The 20,157-nt window shown below is 46.6% G+C and overlaps 1 protein-coding gene across 2 annotated transcripts in view; it reads right to left on the bottom strand.

Annotated features, from left to right (window-relative positions):
* Nucleotides 1-2,273: 2,273 nt before the first annotated feature.
* Nucleotides 2,274-20,157, bottom strand: part of SLC25A37 (solute carrier family 25 member 37) — a 34,045-nt gene continuing 16,161 nt past the window's right edge. The window contains exons 2-4 of one of the 2 annotated variants that reach the window (XM_049769491.1): nt 7,198-7,426; nt 4,947-5,003; nt 2,274-3,470 (exon numbers count right to left, since the gene is read on the bottom strand). In XM_049769491.1, the coding sequence (XP_049625448.1) occupies nt 2,950-3,470; nt 4,947-5,003; nt 7,198-7,426 (807 nt within the window). In that variant the 3' untranslated portion in view covers nt 2,274-2,949. Of the gene's footprint in view, nt 3,471-4,946; nt 5,004-6,737; nt 7,171-7,197; nt 7,427-20,157 lie in introns of those variants that run through there. The other variant, XM_049769490.1, reaches the window with a different exon arrangement.

The raw sequence follows: 20,157 nt of genomic DNA, 5'->3' as shown, positions 1-20,157 counted from the left end.
AAGAGGGCAAAAGAGAGGAAGAAACAATAATATTCACAACTAACACTTATCCATCCTTATAACAAAACTTGTGCGTCTCATGGGTTGAGAGCAGTGTTACATTCGCATTGAATAGGCACAGTCATCCTTAAATATAAATAAAACCCAAATGGCAGAATGCACTGGAGATTCAGTTCTGGGACGGGGGATCTGGATGGTGGGCACTTGGAGTAAGACATTGGCATTTGAACACAGAAACAGAAGCCACACAAGAGGCTGCCATCCTGGTAAATGGCTAGATTCAATCCAAAGTTAAGAAAATAATTGTAAAAACTTATTCTATTTTAAATCCATTTTAATTCTACCATAAAAATAAAAATAAAACAAGAGCAAAAATCAGAAACAAAACAAAAACAAAACAAAAAACCCACAAAATTCATCTATAAATGGCTGAACTTCAAAGAGTTATCTGAGCCAAATTCATGCACGGCGAGAGTGTACTTGCCGTGTATGATACTGGCTACATATCACTCCCAGGAAAAGAAATATACCCACCAGGATCATATTAACTGGACATCAGTGGGGGTATGAATTTCAGTCCTTTGAAACATCAACGTCACAACCAAACAAGAGATTGTGGCTGAGTGTGGGTGGTACCACCAACTCTGATGCTCAGGATGAGGGGAAAAGTGAAGTCCATCAAAATGAACAACCACTTAATTTTACTTAGTGCTTAATAGCTCTCACGGCCTATTTCAGTAAGTGGCTCATTTAGTTCTTGACACACAGGGGAAGGCAATATTAGTAGAGTTGCCCATAGTTTTCTAAAATCTGCTCCCTACCTCTCCAAGATACCAACATTACCACCCTCACACTAAAAAGGGGAAAAAGTAAGCAAGTTCTCCAAAGGAGCTTCCCCAGAGGTGAACCATGGAAAACAAAACCCTCGAAGAAATAAGGACAATTCTGCAGTAGCATGGCATGTTTTACGTGGATATAAAGGGTGGCTGATTAAATTTTAAGAATTCAATCTGCTTATTGCTCCATCACAGAATACTAGAAGGTAGGTAGGATCAGTAAGAGCAGGTGTAAACACTTCCGACAGCAGCTCAATCTCCAGGGATTTCTCCATCCCCAGTGTGAAGGAACCTGAAGCGTTGGTTGCCTCCTGGGGATGCCACTAGATAGGACAGAGCAACAATTGGGCCCCCAGCCTCATGGGTACACACAGGGGATGTCGAGGTGGCACTTCCCTAGAGGAAGCAGCCCCAAGGCACTGTGATGAGGTCTCACGATGAACTGTCCAGTGCCACCAGAGTTTTTGTAGGAAGCAAGAGTCAGGAAGAACCTAGTTGTGCCTCACACTGACAATGCCTGAGATCAAGGCCAAGGTCACGATCAGGACTTCCAGAATGAAAACACATATGCTTCCTGCTCATTTTTAAAGATGAATTCCCAAAGGAAATGGTACAGCCATTCAATCATGCCTTGGAGGTCTGGCAGCCAATTGATGGGCGAGAGAGGAAATCAGGCTTGCGTGTTCTCTGAGATAATCTGGTTCAGCTGTGCCAGTTCAGGCCGAAGGTGACACTGACTGAGGGAGACTGAAGGGTTGTGGGGAGTGGGCATCCAAGTGAGTGTAGACTTCAGCAGTGGGGCCAGCAAGGTCATCTAGCTCGGCAGCAAGGTGCTTGGAGGGAATCAATGGTTGGCAAGGAGACCGAAGCCAGAGATATATATGCTGCATTTTTTTTTAATCCATCCAACTGCACCAGAAACAGATTTGGTCAATAAACACACAGTCCAGAACACCTGAAAAGTGCTGTGTCCAACGGGTGATGTAGAAAGACCCAAGAACGAGGCAGCATTGATCCCAACTGCCTGCCCTAGAGAGAGAGCATTTCGAGAACTTCTAAGTGCTGGCCCCAGGAGTACATAGGCATTCTAGTCTGTCTCATGGGAAGCAAAAGGTCTTGGCAGGTGAAAGGAGTCAACTGCTTTCTACTGGGGCCACGGTCAAAACTAGGCCTTCCAAAATAAAAATGCACATGCTTCCTGCTCAATTTTTAAAGATGGGTTCCCAAAGGAAATGGTACAGCCATTCAGTCTTGCCTTGGAGGTCTGGCATAGGGGCCATTCTGTCAACTGGTGTGTGTCTGTTTAGAGCAGAGCAAATACCCCACACCAGACTGAAAGTTTTAGAAAAGAAAAGGAAAAGGCACATGAAGGTAGGTATCTTAGAAAATCTCACTTTGCTTTAAACATACCTTTTTAGCCCCATTAAAAGAGAAATTAAAAACATAAGCTTTATTATTTTACATTCAAGTCAAACTTCCATTTGGGGGCTTGACACAATTTTTGGACAGTGTTTAGCAACTAATTCCTTTGGTGCTTTTTCCCCTAACCCGATGGAAGAATTCAACCCTCTGAATTTGTTTTTTTTTTTTTTGTTTTTCAAAACAGCTTTACATTTTCAGTTGTAACACTTATTTATACACACACACACACACATTCACACACAAATGTCAAAATTTCTACATAGAAAAATAAAGGATAAACATTATCCATCTATTGTATGTTGTGTACTAGAACTCTTATATACACGTTTTTCCTTTAATTTTTTCACTCACTTTTCTTCCCTCCCCTGTGATCTATGGTTCTTGGGAGGAAAGTGCTAGAGTGAAGCAGAAAATCTACATTCCTTAATGGGGAGAAAGACGAACGGCAACTCTTCACTCTCCGTCCAAAGCCTTTGTCCCGACCTGCCACCACCTTGGATGTCCCTGTGGACGGCCTTCCAGGAAGCAGCTGGCCTGTCCCCCTTTCCAGAAGGCATCAGGGGGCAGAAGGCCCACCCTGCAGACACCCCGTGAATAACATTATCTCGGGGAGAGAGCAAGGCAATGACAGCAGGCAGGGAAAGCCCTTTGAGAAAAAAGGATTCTGGCATCACTTCCAGCAGCCCTTCCTTTAGTATGGCGTTCGACTCTCCAACTTATGCTTGGTGAGGAAGTACTTGAAAAACTCATAGACAGACCAGGAAATGGCAGTGGAGGGCATCTGGTAGATGATGCGCGCCTGCATGCCTTTGAAGTAGCCAGGCAAGCCGTTGAGCTGGTACACGGTCCGAAAAGCATTGGCCATGCCAGAAAGCCGGCCACTGATGTTGGCCAGGTTGAGGGCCATGTTCTCCTGAGTGTTGAGGAGGGTCTTACAAACGTCCAGTGGGGTGGTGGCAGCCGCAGCCAGGGCCCCAGCCAGCCCTCCTGAGATGATGTGGGACTGCGGGTTGTAGCCCCGGTTAGGGTTGACCTGTTCCTGCAAGAACTCATAGGTGATGAAGTGGATGGACTGGAAGGGAATGTTCATGGTCAGCTGTGTGGTATAACTCCTGTAGAAGGCCCTCAAGCCCTCCGTCCTCCAAACTGTCCAGACGCAGCCAAGGGCCGATCGGTGTGGTGAGTTGTACATCTGCATGCGTTGTTTCACCACTGTTGTCAGACGGCAGTGAGTGAGCAGTTGGGTTGGATCCCACCCAGGTCGCAGTGAAATGAGAAGCCAAGCCATAAAGAGAAACAGGTGAGTTTAGACCAGACACACTGGTAACAAGTCACAAAGAGCTAGAACACACACACTCCTGGCCTAGAAGCCACTGCCAATGGCTGCAATCATGGTCTCAGGCTCAGTCCCAGCCAGGGGCTCCTTCCTGCAGCTCAGCCTCTCCTACTTAAATCTGGCTGCAGACAGCTACTAAGGCAGGCAGCCACCAAAGCAGGCTACATTCTCTGACCTCACTCCCATCCCAAGCAGTGACTCCTCACCTTTGAAAAACTACTATTTCCCCATTGGCCCAAGTCCTGCTGCTAGACATGGGCTATCTTTACTCAGTGCTCTCGTGAAAATGTTATTTTGTTAGGACCAGATGAGTCCAAGTTCAATGACTAAGTTGAGTGAAGACCTTCAGCTTCATTTTCAAAGAAGTACTTCATGGTTTAAAGGACACAGGCAAACAGGGCCAGCTATGTTCCCTGAGGCCTAGTCTTAGTGTCTCCAATGCACTGTTCTCTACTCTCAAAGGAATCATGCTTTAATCAATAGCATATGGTCAAGGAAAAGGAGACAAAGCTTGACTCTTACTGAAAAATAATAAAATTCTCAGGTTGGTATGGGCTAGCAAAGTGGACAATGATCAGCTCACATAGGAATTGCCTCAAACACACACACACACACACACACACACACACACACACACACACACACACACACACACACACACACACACACACACAAGCCCACCTCCCAGTCGGGGTCTTCCTGTTTCTCAAGGCCAGAACTAATCCCCTTAGGTTGGGGCTGAGGAGACATCTGAGAGCAAATAAGCAGTTTCAACATTACAAAGCAAAACCAGGCAGACTGGTAATACTAAGCACAAAATGTTGACATTTTTACCCCGTGAGGGTAATTTTCATATAGAGGGGAATACCACATCCCATGAACAGAAGTCCCAGTTGAGAGAATGCCCAGTGACAGATGGCATTCCCTAGCTAGAAAAGGCTCAGGACTCTTCATAACACTCCCCAAGAAAATTTCCAGAGAAAAACTCACACGCACATGAACACACAGATTCCAAAATACAGGAGAAGCATGCAAAGGAATCACCAGGTGTTAAAACACACTCCCTGACCTCACTGGCAGAGCCTGCAGTGGGTCTTGAGAATCAGCTTTTCTAATAGACACTGGTGGTAATCTGTGGACCACACTTTGAGCAGCACTGTTAGAGGCAGAAAGACCACACAGCCACACACTTGGGCCCCTCCTCAAGGCTTTTAATAAGGTGGCAAAGAATTCTCCTTATTCTGACTCAAGCTCGGTGTCTCCTGCCTTATCCTCTGTCCTGTTTCACCTGGCACCTTTCTTCCTGCCCCTGCACACCCCCAACTGTCGCTCCCTGGAACCATGAACATTACCTTCTGCTGGATTCATTACCGCATCGTGCAGCAGAGTGGCCATACTCCCAGCTATGCCTGCAAAACAAACTCCAGAAAATTACCCTCCAGGATGGGTGTTCTGTGGAAGTCCTGGAACTTAAAATCAGATGGATCCAAGGACACTGTTTTTTTCTAACAATCAAAATTTACTATAGCTCCTCCCCATTGAGAACTGATATTTCAAATTCTCTAGTGATCAAAAGAAATGTTAGAGAAAGACAGTGTCCTCTACTATGACCTTGCAAAAGAAAGCCTCCTTTTATTTCTTGAAAAGGCTAGACTTGCCAACATTAATGGTACCCAGAACCAACCCTCGGCTGTTCCTACTCTAGATTTTTTTTTTTTTTTTTTGCTTTTTGGGCCATACCATGTGACATTCAGGGGTTACTCAAGGTCATGCACTCAGAAATCGCTCCTGCCTCAAGGGACCATAGGGGATGTCAGAGATCGAATCAAGGTCCGTCCTGGATCAGCCACGTGCAAGGCAAATGCCCTAACACTGTGCTACTGCTCTGGCCTCTCTACAGTTTTTAACCTTTTCCCAACAGTGGCCCCCTTCTGGCCCCGTTTCCTTCCTAAATCCACCCCCAAATCTTATCAAGTGGTCTCCATGCCCCATTCCAAGGCTCCCCGATTACTCCCCCCCCCTTTACTTGATTTTCACCTGTGCCTGCTTGAAATCTCCTGACCCACCACTGGGAAACAACAATCTTGACCTTAGTTCTTTCTTATCTACCCTGGCTTCAGTAGTCAAATGGGCTCACTTGGCCCTTAAACAGAAACAGTCATAACCAGGAAGGAGAAAATAAAATGACAAGAAACCTTTAGGTAAATTCTGTGTACAATTCAGCATTTTTTAAAGAAAACAGCCAATATGAGTTTGTTTCAAATCTGTGCCTTTTCTGGTGCTGCCCTGCTGCATGGAGGAATTTATTTGGTCTGGCCTCAAAACCCAAAAACTTTCAAAGCCTTAAAGACTGAGGCCTTAGTTTATACTTTTGGGTTTCCTGGACACTTCCCATAAATGGGATTCTCTCAAGATGCGAGGTGTAAAGAAGTCAGGACAGGGCATTAGAAATGCAGGCAAAGCCCAAACCCTTGTCCTCAGAAACGTCAAAATGCACCCCAGCACACACTACAGTGAAGGTAGATGGTAGGCTGGGCACAGCTTGGCATAAAATGAGCTGGGTCAAAACCCCTTCAAAGGTTTCAGTGACCAAGGACTAAACATGACAGAAGGGAATTTCAGCAAAAGGGTTTCAGGCCACGGATATAGGGAAAGCACCGAGCATCAATAACGTCTCAAAAAATGCATTGGGGCCAACGTTTAAAATGCAAACCACATGTCCACAAACCAGCCCAGTGCAGTCATAATAAAGGTTTGTAGGTGGAAGGGTTGAATCTCTCAGTGAAACACAAAGTAGAGAGGAAAGTTGCTGCCACTTACCCTCCCTAGGGTGGGAAAATTAATTTGGCTAGACTAAGTATACTTTAGACCACAATCCACAGTCCCATTTCATACCCCAACAAACCAAAATCACTGCTCAGCAGGAACCTGGCTAAAAGACCAGGTCAGAGCTGAGCTGCCTGCCAACCGCCCCACCCGCCTCTCCTTCAAAACAGCAAAACTATTTCAGCCCTTGCTTGCAGAGGTGCGACTCATATCAACAGAAGTGCATGAGGGCGAAATTCCCAAATCCCCAGAAGCTTAAGGTGGGAAAGGCCTTCTGCGCTGGAGCAAATCCTTTGTCAGCCATAAAACTTCTTGACCTTTTAAAGCTTAGTTAGATCTTGACGATGCAGAGACCTGTAGAACCAGTTTTTAAATAGTCTCAAAGAAGCTGTCCAGATAACTTTTTGAATCCAGCATTCAAAAGTTTTTTTTTCCCTATTCAGGGCTTTTTTTTTCCTAGATCTGATCATTATTTGCTTTTGAATGTTTTAAAAAAAATTTTTAAACCAAAAAGCCCCAACAACAATCAAAACTGAAACACCTCTGTCAACCGACTGTCCCCAGGCTTCAGAAAACAAAAGAAGGGGAACAGATAAAAGGCGTGTGTGCATGTGTGTCTGAGTGTGTTGGGGTGCCTGCTCGCAGGACTCTAGAGTTCTTTATTCATAAGCAAGTGAGGCGGAGATGAGGCGGCAGCTGCTGGGCCACAGGGAAGAGCCCTGGGGAAAGGTCTGTTGAAGGAGAGAACTTTCTAACTCCAGACAAACTCTCAAATACCGTTGGCTAGGTGGCTGTTTCCTTGGTGGTGGAAAACGGCATTTAAAGTCCTTTTCATGTTTTCATAGCAGGCAAAGTACATGGCGTGGGCCGGCCCTGCACCCATCACCATCACATTAAGGCCTCGCAACGGCCTCCAGAAGCCTTCAGTCCGCATGATTTTCTTGAGGGCTCCGTAGATGCTCGTGTACTGGGCTTTGGGATCTGGATTCAAACTCTGCATTCGTGTCTGGAGAAGAGTGAGAAAACAAGAGGGGGAGTTAACAAGGATGGCAAAGAAAAGGAAGATGCTGAGAAAGAAAAATATTTTCAGAGCCCCAAAATTTCTTCAGAAAACTTTTATTTCACATCTTCCTAAATTCCCACTCTCTTCTTTCCCTTGTTCACATTCACATGGATTTTTCCAGGCCCAGCAAAGTGGGAAACATAAACATAAGCACAAAAACATATTAAAAAAGATATGTGCATATCTATGCTCACAGCGCACTTAGTACAATATCTGGGATATGGAAACAAAGCAGGTGAAGAAGAGTAGATAATAAAATTATGGTATATAGCACAGGAAAAGATGAAACCATACCATTTGCTGTAGGTTGGATGGAAATGCAAGATTGCATGGTAAGTATAATGTGTCAGAAAAACAAGGACAAATACAGACATCCTCACTAATATGTGACATATACAGAATAACATATCTAGGGAATGGAAGGTATCAAAGATGGGTAAAACATTGGGAGGAAATGGCAAAGAATGAAAGAAATGGAGGGAAAAGCAAGAAAAGGAAGTCCAGAATTATCAGGAGCAAGGGACAGAGGAGTCCTGGGCCTAACTGTGGGATAGAGGCAAGATACCTGCATACCTCTGTACCAGTGCTTCTCAAATAGTGGTGTGCGGCCCCAAGGGTGTGAGGCTCCTTAAAGGGGGGCGCGTTTGATCTCAGCAAACACTGTCATAGCAAGCTAAGCCCCATGTTTATGTCTCTGTATGACTGTGGAACTGAGAGTTACTGTGTCCTCTTTGCAAAACGTGCCCATTGTAGCCATTAATCCAGACATCGCCTCTGATTAAAAAATCAGCTCAAATTATTTTATATGGTTTTTTTTGCAGGTTAAAGTTTTTTTAAATAAAGATACTATTTACAGTCGCGCGGGGGACACGAAAAATGTTTTCTTCTTCCTAGGGGGGCATGACAGAAAATAATTAAGAAGCACTGCTCTAAATCATGAATAGCACTCACACTACAGTCATTAACTTTACAGCTCTAAAGGAGTCAGGTTGGGGGCCGGAGGGAACCTGGCGCCATTGGTGGAGGGAACAGTCACCTGGTGGTGAGATGGGAGGGGAGACCATTATCTGCCCAAAACCCTGGTGCAAACAACTTTGTAAATCATGTCTAAGTCAACATTTTGAAAAAGTAAATACAACTAAACAGTATACTCAGAGATCAATCATTTCTAAGTGCTATTTTCCTACAGCAATTATCATCCTAGTTCTGATGTGTTGTATCCTCACATCATAAAACCTCATAAAATCAATAGATCCTGAGAAAGAGAATTATTCTCCAGGACATGGGAGGGCCTTGTCTAAACAGTTGGAGATGTGGAAAAGAGAAAAATTGGTGAGCCTAGAGAAGGAAGATTCTGCCTCCATTTTTTGAACCTGAGCACCTCCACATTAGCTCTTCTCTTCAGCTCTCGGCAGTCATCCTGCCCTACAGGGTTGGGTTTTACCAGCCACTACAATCCAATGAACCAATTCCCTGAATAAACATATCACTTACCTCTTCATGTGCATAGTATGCACTAGTATGCACATCCATGTGCACACAAACTCACACACATATACTCTATTGGTTCTGTTTTTCTCTGAAACTCTGACTTGCAGTAAATAAGATTTTGTCAGATGAGGGAAGGACCACTCACTCAGTCCTGGGAAGCTCACTCAGTCCTGCCTGCAGAAGCAACAACATCACACACACACACACACACACACACACACACACACACACACACACACACACCCCATATAGTGCTAGGTGGTATCAAATTTTCTGTAGAGGCCCAACATAACAAAAGGCCAAAGGCAAGTAACACAGGACACCCATCACTGGGGCAAAGGGATGTCTGTCTCCTATTTCTTCCCACTAAATATAGGACACTTTCCTGGAATGACCTAACTCTACAAATCACCTTTCAGGGCTTCCCCTACAGAGCCAAAGTCCATATCAAGAGGTGTTTCCCAAGAGCAGGGAGTGGTCTGCAGATCCTCATGCTCACTGAGCCTGTCCCTAGGAACTAACCTGGTTGTGATGGCCCTGACAGGCAAGAGCTGTCTCCGACCCTGCGTCTTCCAGTCCCTATCCCTGGGTTCGGATGAGCAGACACAGAGGTTTCAGAGATCCAGTGGCTGGCTCAGGGGAGCCCAGTACCCACCTCAGCCATGGCATCTAGCTCTTCGGACAAGAAAACAAAGAGGAACACACACTTTGCTCACAGTTTCTGGTGTTTAGACATTCTTCTGAGTCTTTAGTGTTGATTCTCCAGATGATTTTTATCAACACTCAGTTTGGAGAACCACTAAACAGAGTTGCCAGCCTAAGAGTATCCTCTTGGGTTACATAGAGCAGGGGATGAGGTATAAGGAGCCAAGGCTTTAGAAATAGCCCCCTTTGGTCATAGGGGCCATACCCCCACAGTGTGAGGGCAGGAGGGGGTCCATGCAGTGCTGGGGATAAAACTTGGGGCCTTGCACAGGCTAGCCATCTACCTGGTCCTCACCTCCACCTCAAATTAGAAGTGAGGTCTTTGAGATAAATATCACTGAACCTCAATGATCATCTTCTGTGGAAAAGAGCCCTTAAGGATTCTTCACCCTCAGAGAGTGGCCTGTGAGGGACCAGTCCAGCCCTTGGGGTCCACAGTGCCTAGGATGGTCAATGTGGTATGAAACTTCAGTCTTGTGACATTGTTCCTTTTTAATCCTGCCAAGAGGACCCTTGATTCAGGACAAGCATTTGGGTACTGAATGGGAAAGACAAGGGGAGATGGACACAGGCCACTGGGGTGCCCAAGAAGAGAGCAAAGAGAGAGAGGAAAGGAGGGACAAATCCCCTGTGATGTCACAGGTACATTTCACAGAACATGGTGAGCCAAAGGCAGGGAGGAGAAATCAGTCCAGTCTCCTCAAAAGCAACTGTGACATGAGGCGTGAGGGTTTGACATGGCCACCTACTGTGCTGGGAGGGAGTACAAAGAGCTGGTGCTCGCAGCTGGATGGAAGGAGAAGCAATATTAGACACCACGGGGAACTATCGTGACTGGGACAGGGGAAAGGGGAGGGCCGAGAGTGCTATGGGCAGCCTCAGGGACAGCGAAGAGGTGAAGCAAGTCACAAGGAAGATGAGAGGACAAAGAACTCAAAGCAGAGCCAGGGAAAGGCAGCTGCCAGGCGTGGGACAAGGAGGGTGATTGGGACAGATTTTCTTTTGAAACAAAAAAAAAAAAAGCCAGTCTGTGAATGGACGCCAGTGATGGCAGCACCCTGGAGAAGAGATCTGTCTGTCTGTCAGTCTGGTAGCTCTGCAAGGCAGCTGCCTGGGACCACACTCTATTTTAGTAAGTCAAGAGAGCAGAGAGAAGAAAATGAATCAGGTTGCAGAAAAGGGCAGATTAAAACTATCACACACCCCACACTCACACACTTACTTATACATTCCACCTACCCCACACACACAACTCACATATCCCACACACATGCATATCAAAAACTCCACACACCTCACACACTCTACGTATACCCCACATAAACATCATACATCCCCCCACAAATCCCCAAACCCCCACACTACACATCTCAACGTACACTCCACAGCCTACACACACATCCCTCACATCCCTATATACATACACACATACAATACCCTATATTCCCACACTCCACAAATACTCCTACCACAGACATATCACACATCTTCAAAACTCCCACACCCCATACACTCTCCATATCCCCCACACCACACATTTCTACATACATCCCACACTCCATACACACATCAGACACCTGTACATGCCCCACATCCCCTAAAAGCCCCCCACTCCAGACAGGATCTCACAAGCCTGCCTCTCTTGTCCCATGTTTCAGTCCCACTCAGGGCCACACAGTTTCAAATTTCATTCTTTTGTTTCAGGGAGTTTATCAAGCACCTTCTCACAGGAATGGCCCTGGAAAAGCAACCCAGGAACAGTTCAACTGAGTCAGACATTCTGGCAGTGAGGGCTCATTGCCTACACCCACCCTCCCAGAAAAGGTGAGAGTATTGAGGAGCTGCAGGTGTCACGAGCCTCTGGGTGGCAGCCAAGGAGAAGCCAGCAGTAAGCCAAGGAGAAGCCAGGTGGAGGGGCATAGCTGGAGGTACCTATGTGTGTTAAGAGCCACTCTTTGTTGCATGCTCAGAGGAACAAGATGGACCTGAAACCAGAAGACTGAGGTCTCTGCTCTGACTGGACCACTCCTGTGCAGCCTAACTGTGCAGCCTAACTATGCCCCCTCCAGCCCTAGAATGTACTACAGGGGACACCACATCCACAAGAACAAACTGCATTTGTTCTGAACTGGCTCCATAAACTCCCAGCAAGGCCAGAATAGAGTGTGGGGTGTCAGGATGCTGCCATTTCTCCCTCAAGGAGGCAGACAGAAAAGGCCTGCCTGTGGCTCTGTTCTCTTACAGAGGGGAGGGGAAGAAAGAGGCGGGAGTGGAAAATGTGTACTCTGCCCCTGTGAGCTCACAGGATCAGGTAACCAGTGGCCCTGAATGAAGGAACCCAGCTCAGAACCTACCTGCAGGATGGGAAATGAGACTTGCAGCAGGAAAGCTTGTGCCGGTGATCCGACAGAAGAGGAACCAGCACCAGAAAGAGCAAAGAAAACAGGAGAACCTGGTGTCCAGGGATCCTGCACAGGCCAGCCAGGCCCGGACCAGCCCTGGCAGTGTCTTGCAGGTTCCCAAGCTCCAATCTGACCTGCATACGGCTGGGAATTCCCTCCCCTTTTAAGAGACCAGGCAAAGGAGCACATGGTTCTCAAGGCACAGAGAGAACACACAACCTAGCACATTGGCAGGCATAGTTCCCACCAAGAACAAGGGCTGCAGGCCAGAAGCCAGCCAGGATCTCAGTTCCCAACTTTCTCCCACAGAAGGAAAGCAGGTTCTGGAGCCTTGTGAGCATTAAGAAAAGGGCCAACAAAGCTGGCATCCGTAGCCCGACATCTGCTACAGAATCATAAACCAAAATAGTACAATCCACTCATATCCCTCTGCCAAGAGTTTTCCAGGAGCACTGACACTGATGACCTTTATGGAGCCTAAGGCTGACAGCAAGCCCCAGCACTACCACCCCTCTCTCCATCTTCTCCAAGCACCTCTGCAAAACCTGTCCTTCAGCTCTCTCGCCAGATCCTAAAATCCTCAATCCTAATGTGGACTGGAGCAAGACTGAGGCTGACTGGAGGGGAGGCCAGGCTCCACTGATGACCTGGAAGGCCTGCTGACATTCCAGAACCCTCAGGACATGCTGCAAATGAAGAAACCAAACCACTGCTAGAACCACACCCAGTAGCTTTCAGTGCTCCAGTTCAAAGTGTGCTGACTCAGAACTTGCAGCCCTGAGGCACTGGTGGGATCCAAAGGACCATACTCTGGCTCCTTTGAAAATATAGTAGCACCCTGCCACCATCCAACCCATTCCCCGGTATGAGCCAGGATGGAACAAGGGGACCCACCCCAGAGCACCTGTCCTTAAATCAAAATCCCAAACAAAGCATATATCCCACAATCTACAGCAATATTTGTAGACACAAAGAAAATATCTCATTTTCCTTTTCAATCAATAGAAATATCTGGTCCTCTTCCCGCCTTCTAGCTCGGGAAGGATCTCCTTCCTTCCTGGGAGCTTGGAGGAATAGCAGCACAATAGGTTCTGGCTATAGGACTTACCAGGGAATTTTTCTTATTAAACCTGTGCATTGTGAAACCGCGCAGGGGCACTCACAGAACATTATGACAAATATATGGATATCATTGTGTTTCATTGCTTGTCATTATCTGAACACCGTCCAGGAGCTCGTTTTATTCCTTTACTCCCTCACTCCCATCTCTTGTTACCCCACATTTAACCATTTTTCTATACTAACAATTTTTGTTTCGGCCAAGGTGGATTACATATCTTTCGCAGTAATTTTTTGGGTGAAGTCTGAAGCTTCAGCAGGCAAAGCGTCACAGCAAGGTTTCATGCTGTAGGTTTTTTGGCCAAGATAAGGTGAAGATGCAGCCTCGGCTGCCCCCCACAGCTTTCTCTCTCCTTACTCCCCGTCCCCAGGATTATTTCTGGACACCTGCTCAGGGTCCCAACAAGTGGGTTCCGGCAAGGTGCAATTTAAAAGAGACCCAAGGCTTCCTTGCTCCTGCAAGGGGGTAGGAGGGGACTGGTGAACTTTCAACTTCCAGCAGTTAGGAAGCAAACGTCTCGGGGATTCAGAAGCTTCAGCAGGCCACAAGGGGATGACATGACTCCATGTTCTCTTCTCTTGTCCAAATCACAGACCAAAGTGGTGTCTCGGGAATACCACCCTCCCTCTTGACTATTTCTAAAACACAAAAGGGACACGTGTATCTCCTTTGTATACCTCATATGTATTCCCTTAACATTTATAACTCTTTTCCAACATCCTCATATAGTGACAATTTTGCCCACTGACTTTGTTATTTGATTGTTTGATTTTCCCCCTTTGAGATCTGTTTGATACGCAATACTTGTAGAAGAGAATCTCTGTATAGATTTCATGTTTGAACCAAGTTACGGGGAATGTTGGACTTTATTCGTCGGCCCCCAGATGCACCAACAATATCTCGTGGCATTGCTTCTCTTTTGCATAGGCACATTAAAATGGGAAAATAATATATATGCAAACAAGTTCTTATCTAATAGAGATGGGAACACATATTTGGTAATATAATTAGGCCTTTTACCCTGAACACTGGCGTAATGATTTGGCTTAGGCCTCAGAAGAATGGGCATTGCCCACACACACCTGAACAATGAATACCATCTATGGAAACAACCACAATTGTCTATAACATTACCAGGATCCAAGCCTCTACCAGGGAAGATCTATCACTGCTTTGGCATTGACTTACTCCAAAGAGTGCTCCCAACACCCAGACGACTCAGCAACAGTCCGCATGCAGGGCAGACCGCTCCGCATTTAATGGTATGCTGAAACTAGAGGATACTCCACATCAGCCTGACATCAATGAAAGAAATGCACAGAATCCAGAGTCTTTATATATAAGACTCTGATACCAACAATAGCTAAAGTGTGAAAAAGTTTCACCGGGACCTTGAGAATGACTCGACTTGGACGGACTGGTATGCCTGGAACCCAGAGTCGGTCTTATGCCAATAAACTTCTGGGGTGAGGCCTTTTTGTAATCAGGTCAAGGATTTTTTTCCATTTTCCCATTTTTCTGGACCTATGCAAACAACGGTGATTGCCACTACCACACCTTTACTATATTTTTTTACTCTTATCCTTTAAGGAAAAAAAAATACAACTAACTGAACTTAAAAACAAATAACTGTAGTAGAATGCCTGTCTCGAAAACAGGTAGGGGATGGGAAGCGGGGAGGGGGTAATGTTACACTGGTGAAGGGGGGTGTTCTGGTTATGACTGTAACCCAACTATGATCATGTTACTTAAATAAAAAGTATATTTAAAAAAAAAGAAGTCTACATACTAATCCAAAAAAAAAATATCTGGTCCTTATGTTTAGGAATCACACAAGAAACAAAATGTCTCCTTAGGAGTAGCCGTTGTTTCTGTCATCCCCAAAGTGGGGTTGAGGGAATTATTCTATTTTAGAAGTCCAGTTGGGAGCACCAGAGAAGTTACAGAAACTGCCAAATGACATTTCAAATTAAGCCAAAAGCCAAGTCACTAGGATAAATAATCAGCCCCCAGAACAGAAGCAAGATGGACTCGAGTGCTGAGTATGGTAGGCCAACACCCAGTGTCTGTCCAATGTCTGTCCAGTTCCCTGACCCCGAGCTGGGGAGGTGAAAGGAAGTGAGTTCATTCATGACTCACTCTTGGAGACCATACTGTCTTCCACCATGGCCCATGAGGGGAGTTAGAAAGTTAGAAAGTCACACTTGTCGCTACACTGTCTTAATGTGTACCTACCCTATGCTGGTAGGCGCAGGAAACCTGTTGAACCCTATTTGTGATGGGGACTGCAATGATTCCCCATGGACAGGAAATTCCGAGAAACGGAGGGAGGGAGGGAGGGAGGGAGGGAGGGAGGGAGGGAGGGAGGGAGGGAGGGAGGGAGGGAGGGATGGAGGGGGGGGAGGGAGGGAGGGAGGGAGGGAGGGAGGGAGGGAGGGAAGGAAGGAAGGAAGGAAGGAAGGAAGGAAGGAAGGAAGGAAGGAAGGAAGGAAGGAAGGAAGGAAGGAAGGAAGGAAGGAAGGAAGGAAGGAAGGAAGGAAGGAAGGAAGGACTGGCCAGGCTCCAGGCTCCTGGTCCTTGGTCTCATCTGGCATTTGTATCTTCAGACACCAGCTGAAACTGGCCATGTTCCTGGGACACTGCTAATTCTGGAGTACTTAGAAGTGACCAAAGTGCTTCCATAATGAATTCTGGGGAAACCACAAATCCCACCAAGATAACCAAGTTCTCAGAGTTTCTCCCTGGCATCCAACAGCACCTCTGGGACAGACCAGTATGAGGGCTTAGACCTAAGCTCAAGCATCTAGTCCAGCAAGGGTGACAGAAGAGGTACTACTCAGGAAGCACCTAGAGAGGGGGGCAACATTTTAATCTGAAAGACGAAGCTCTCTTAACCACCCGTACCTCCAGCATTTGGGATTCGGGCAAATGTGTAATGTGCCTGGGCTGGTGCTGGGGGTATGGAGGTGAGGAACGGAGGAAGAGGTAGTCCAGGCTGGCTGAGGAATAGGGCAGCCCAGTTGCTGGGGGAAAGGCAAGCTGAAGCTGGACTCAAGAGATCCTGACTACCAAGCTAAGAAGACCGAAATTTATATCAAGTGAAGTGTTTTCCTGGCTATGTATTACACAGCTATGTGGAAATGCACAGCAAGATGAATGGGGCTGCCTATATCTAGAAGGGAACAGGTATGTGCCACAGAAACCCACCCTGCTGGCTCACATTAGAGGCTGGTGGCTCTTTCTGAAGCTGTGGCTGCTAGAGGGCCAGTATCAGACCACTGTCACCCACTGAAAAATGGGGTCTGAGGCCTCTTGCCCCACCCACCCACATTGCCTTTAACTCCTACCTTCCTTTCCTATAAGAGCCACGCCTAGTCTTCTCTCCATCTCTAGAAAATTGGAGAGCAAGAAAGAGGAAGAATAAAAGAATCCATGCCTGGCTCATGCTCAATGTACTGTGGACACTAAGAACATCCTGTCTGTGACATACCTGAAAGATTGAATTATTACTGCTCTACAGGTGGGCAAATTCCTAAGATGCCAGGTGACAGTGCTGAGATTTCAGGGGTGGGATTATTGATGTCATCAAGAGACGGGGAAAGGAGAGTGCTGGGCTGGAAAAGTAAACCAGAAAGCACTTGTCAGAGAAGCAGAGTCTGGCCCAGCAATGGGGCCCCTCAGTTGACATTAATGTATGGACTGGGGCAAATAAACTTAGGTCTCTTCCATCTTATAAACTAGGAAACTGAGATAATAAGGGGAGCAAGCAAATTGCCTCACAGAGCACAGATAGGGTCAGAAGTCAGGTGGTCTAGTCCTGCAGCTTACCACCTGGTTGATGTCCCTACTGGTGTACAGGTGAGAAGGAGCTACTTCCTGCACAGCTCTGCTGTTCTACCATCACACAAGCTCCCAGTAGACCCCTGAAGTGCCTATCCCTTTAGAAGAAGAAAGATCTCTACGTCCCAGTTGCCAAATCCTCACAGGGTAGTTTTTTAATTTGTTTTTTGGATCATACTTGGCAACACACAAGGTTTATTTAATCCTGGCTCTGCACTCAGGAATTCCTCCTGGTGGTGCTCAGGGATCTGGGATGCCATAGATCAAACCTGGGTCAACTGCATGCAAGGCATAAACTTATCCACTATGCCTGGGGTGGCAAACAAGTTCGACACAAAGAGGGAAAATTTTAAACTGTGAGAGTCAGAGAGCCACACCACGCAGTGACCTGCCAAAACAGACAAACACTCACACAAAAGCATATAATTTTAACAATAATATATTAAACACATACTGCATTTTGCCATTTTGAGTGAGGGTCAAAATCCTGTTCGCCACCCCTGCACTATGCTACCACTCCAATCCCCTCACTGGGTACATTTAAGTCCTGGAAATGGCTACGGAGGGATTTGTCCATTTTGGTGGGGTATTTATAGGAACTCACAAATCCTATCCAGTGGAGAGTCACAGCTTCACTGCTGTCAGCCTGGCCTCTCATCCCTAATGGAACCAGTTAACCATGGTGGGCAATAGGAAGCCACTCTTCTGAAAAATGTCTCAGCCCACTAGGCCCACCCAGGTGGTGGGCCAAAGTGCCATCTTGACAGAGAAAATCTTGACAGACTATCAGTGCATAAAGACTAAAACCAAATAATCCAGTGGTCAGACTGCTATCAAGAGAGGTTTTCATTCACAGCTCCTAAGTTGGCCTTCCCCAACTCATCAATGTGGTCTATGCCCCTGGCTTATAAACACCCACATACAAGTAAGGACAAGATGGCAGAGGTGGGGCTGCAGCACACCTCTTTCTCCAAAACCTTTGATTTGCCTGGCACAGAGGTAAATTGTCTGAGACATTCACCACACCAAAGCATAAACTCGAGAACAAGTACCACTGTATACAGGAAAATGTCCAAGTGAACACAAAGCCTCCCCAGCACCAGGACACTGTGATGTGGACTAGGATAGAGTCCACACACCAAGAGCAGGTCTAAAGCTCAGTCATTGTTGGTTCTGCCCTTTGGTGGGCTTCTACTTGATATCAAACCATCCATCTCCATCATGCCCCTCTTGGCTTTGCTGAGGAAACAGAAAACTTTCCTGGTTTTCCACTGCCAGTCATCCCTAAACATATGCCACACCTGTTTGACTTTGTTCCACATTTAAAAAAAAATTCCCAGTTGTGTGATGTCATTCAGCCTCACTTATCAGCCACCAAGCCACTACTGGGTTTGAAACTGTGTTTGAAACTCAAACACAGACATACCGCACAACTATACAGAGCTTTGACTCTTGGTCAATGAGCAAGAGTAAGTCCCATAGACACAAGGTGGTTCCTGTCTTCAACCCACTGCCAGAGTTCCATCTGTTTGTACAGGACCCACTTGGGGACGTTACTAAACATATGTAAACTTCAGTCTCTTGTCCTGTCAAGGCACACAGGCTGCCTGAGAAGGACTTGTAAGAAACTGAGGCCCATCTGCTACCAAGCAGAGCACAGAAGTGCCACCTAGCATATCACTGAAATCCCCTCTGTGCACTTCCCAAGGAAGACTCTGAAATCTCATCAAGAACCACCACCACCACCAGTTTAATCTTGCCAACAAAATGAAGGTGTTTTTCCCAGCTGGATGGTAAGTTTCCTGTACAAAGGACCTCAATACAGGTTTGAATTGAATCATTATACTAAAAAGCAGGAGACTATAAATCCTATATATAAAAAAAAAAATCCAGGGTTCCAGGAGGAAACTCCCTGGCACAGCACATTGGTGCGAGAATTGGTCACAGTTCCTACAATCTCACAATGAAAGAATAGCAATGGAACCCAAGCCCTGCTCACCTGCCTGACAAAGAAGGCGGACTCCACCTCTAGCCACACCCCTGTAGCCCTATAGTGCAGGCACACAGTTGCCAGCACAACAGACCTGGGAGGGTAGGGATGGAGGGGCACCTACACCGGAATCTCAGCTGAGCCCCTCAATTCTTGCACCCTGCACCTTTAGCAAATGCGTCAGTCCCTCTGAACCTGTTTCCTTCTGGTCACACATGGCTCTTAACTAACAGCTCCTGCAGTGGTGAGGCTTAAGGAAAACAATGAGTGTCAAGTGCACAGGCAGCCACATCTGCTGGAACTGATGCCCGGGAGCATCCACCCCATTACCGCTCCCCAACACCAAGACCACCTGACTCGGCACTCCTGTAGGCCCCACCTTATAGAAAAGAAACTGTGGTCTAGAAAAATGAGGGGATCTGCCCATCAGGGGTACCCCACATGTGCTCCCAGTGCCACACCACACCCAACTTTCTTGGCTCCCTATTTCTAAAGGACTGGACCGGGCTTACATTAATCCTGATTATGTAACAAAGGGAACTGGGAGAACAGGGATAGGGGGTAAAGGGTGGAGGGTGTACATAGTTGGTGTCAGTTTACAAGGCACAAAGGCACCAGAAGGAAATTGCTTCTAGAAGTGCTCCTGGACCAAAGGCAGCTCTTGAGACCTTTAATAGGCCAGTCCCCTGGCACTGTTCATGGGCACCCAGTCCCCCAAGGAGGCTACTGTGGAGAACTCATTAGAACCAAAGGGGAACAGCCAAATGGACCAAATCGAGCTACAGAACCAAGCTCAGTCTCAAGACATGTTCAGCCTGAAGGGCCAAGTTCCCCTGCACAGGCACTGCAGGGCAGGCTGTATGTACACCTGTACATCAAATGCATCTCACCCTTATAGGCAATTCTCCCAGACACACACCTGAATGTGACCTTGGCAGAACAAAGAGCCATGCTCCAGAGTCCTAGACCTCACCCCACTCTACCACGGTGTCCTTAGGAATTCCAAGCAATCACTTCATTGCTAGGGGTCTCTGTTCCCACAGTAACACTGTACCAGAAGAAAAAGCTAACAGAGCAGGGGCAGTCTTCAACCCAAGGACGAAAGGAATTCTAACACAACATATGC

This window comes from Suncus etruscus, chromosome 3, assembly GCF_024139225.1.
Source record: "Suncus etruscus isolate mSunEtr1 chromosome 3, mSunEtr1.pri.cur, whole genome shotgun sequence".
Classification (NCBI taxonomy): Eukaryota; Metazoa; Chordata; class Mammalia; order Eulipotyphla; family Soricidae; genus Suncus; species Suncus etruscus.
Note: the sequence above shows the minus strand (reverse complement) of the source record. Positions and strands in the feature narration are given on the sequence as shown.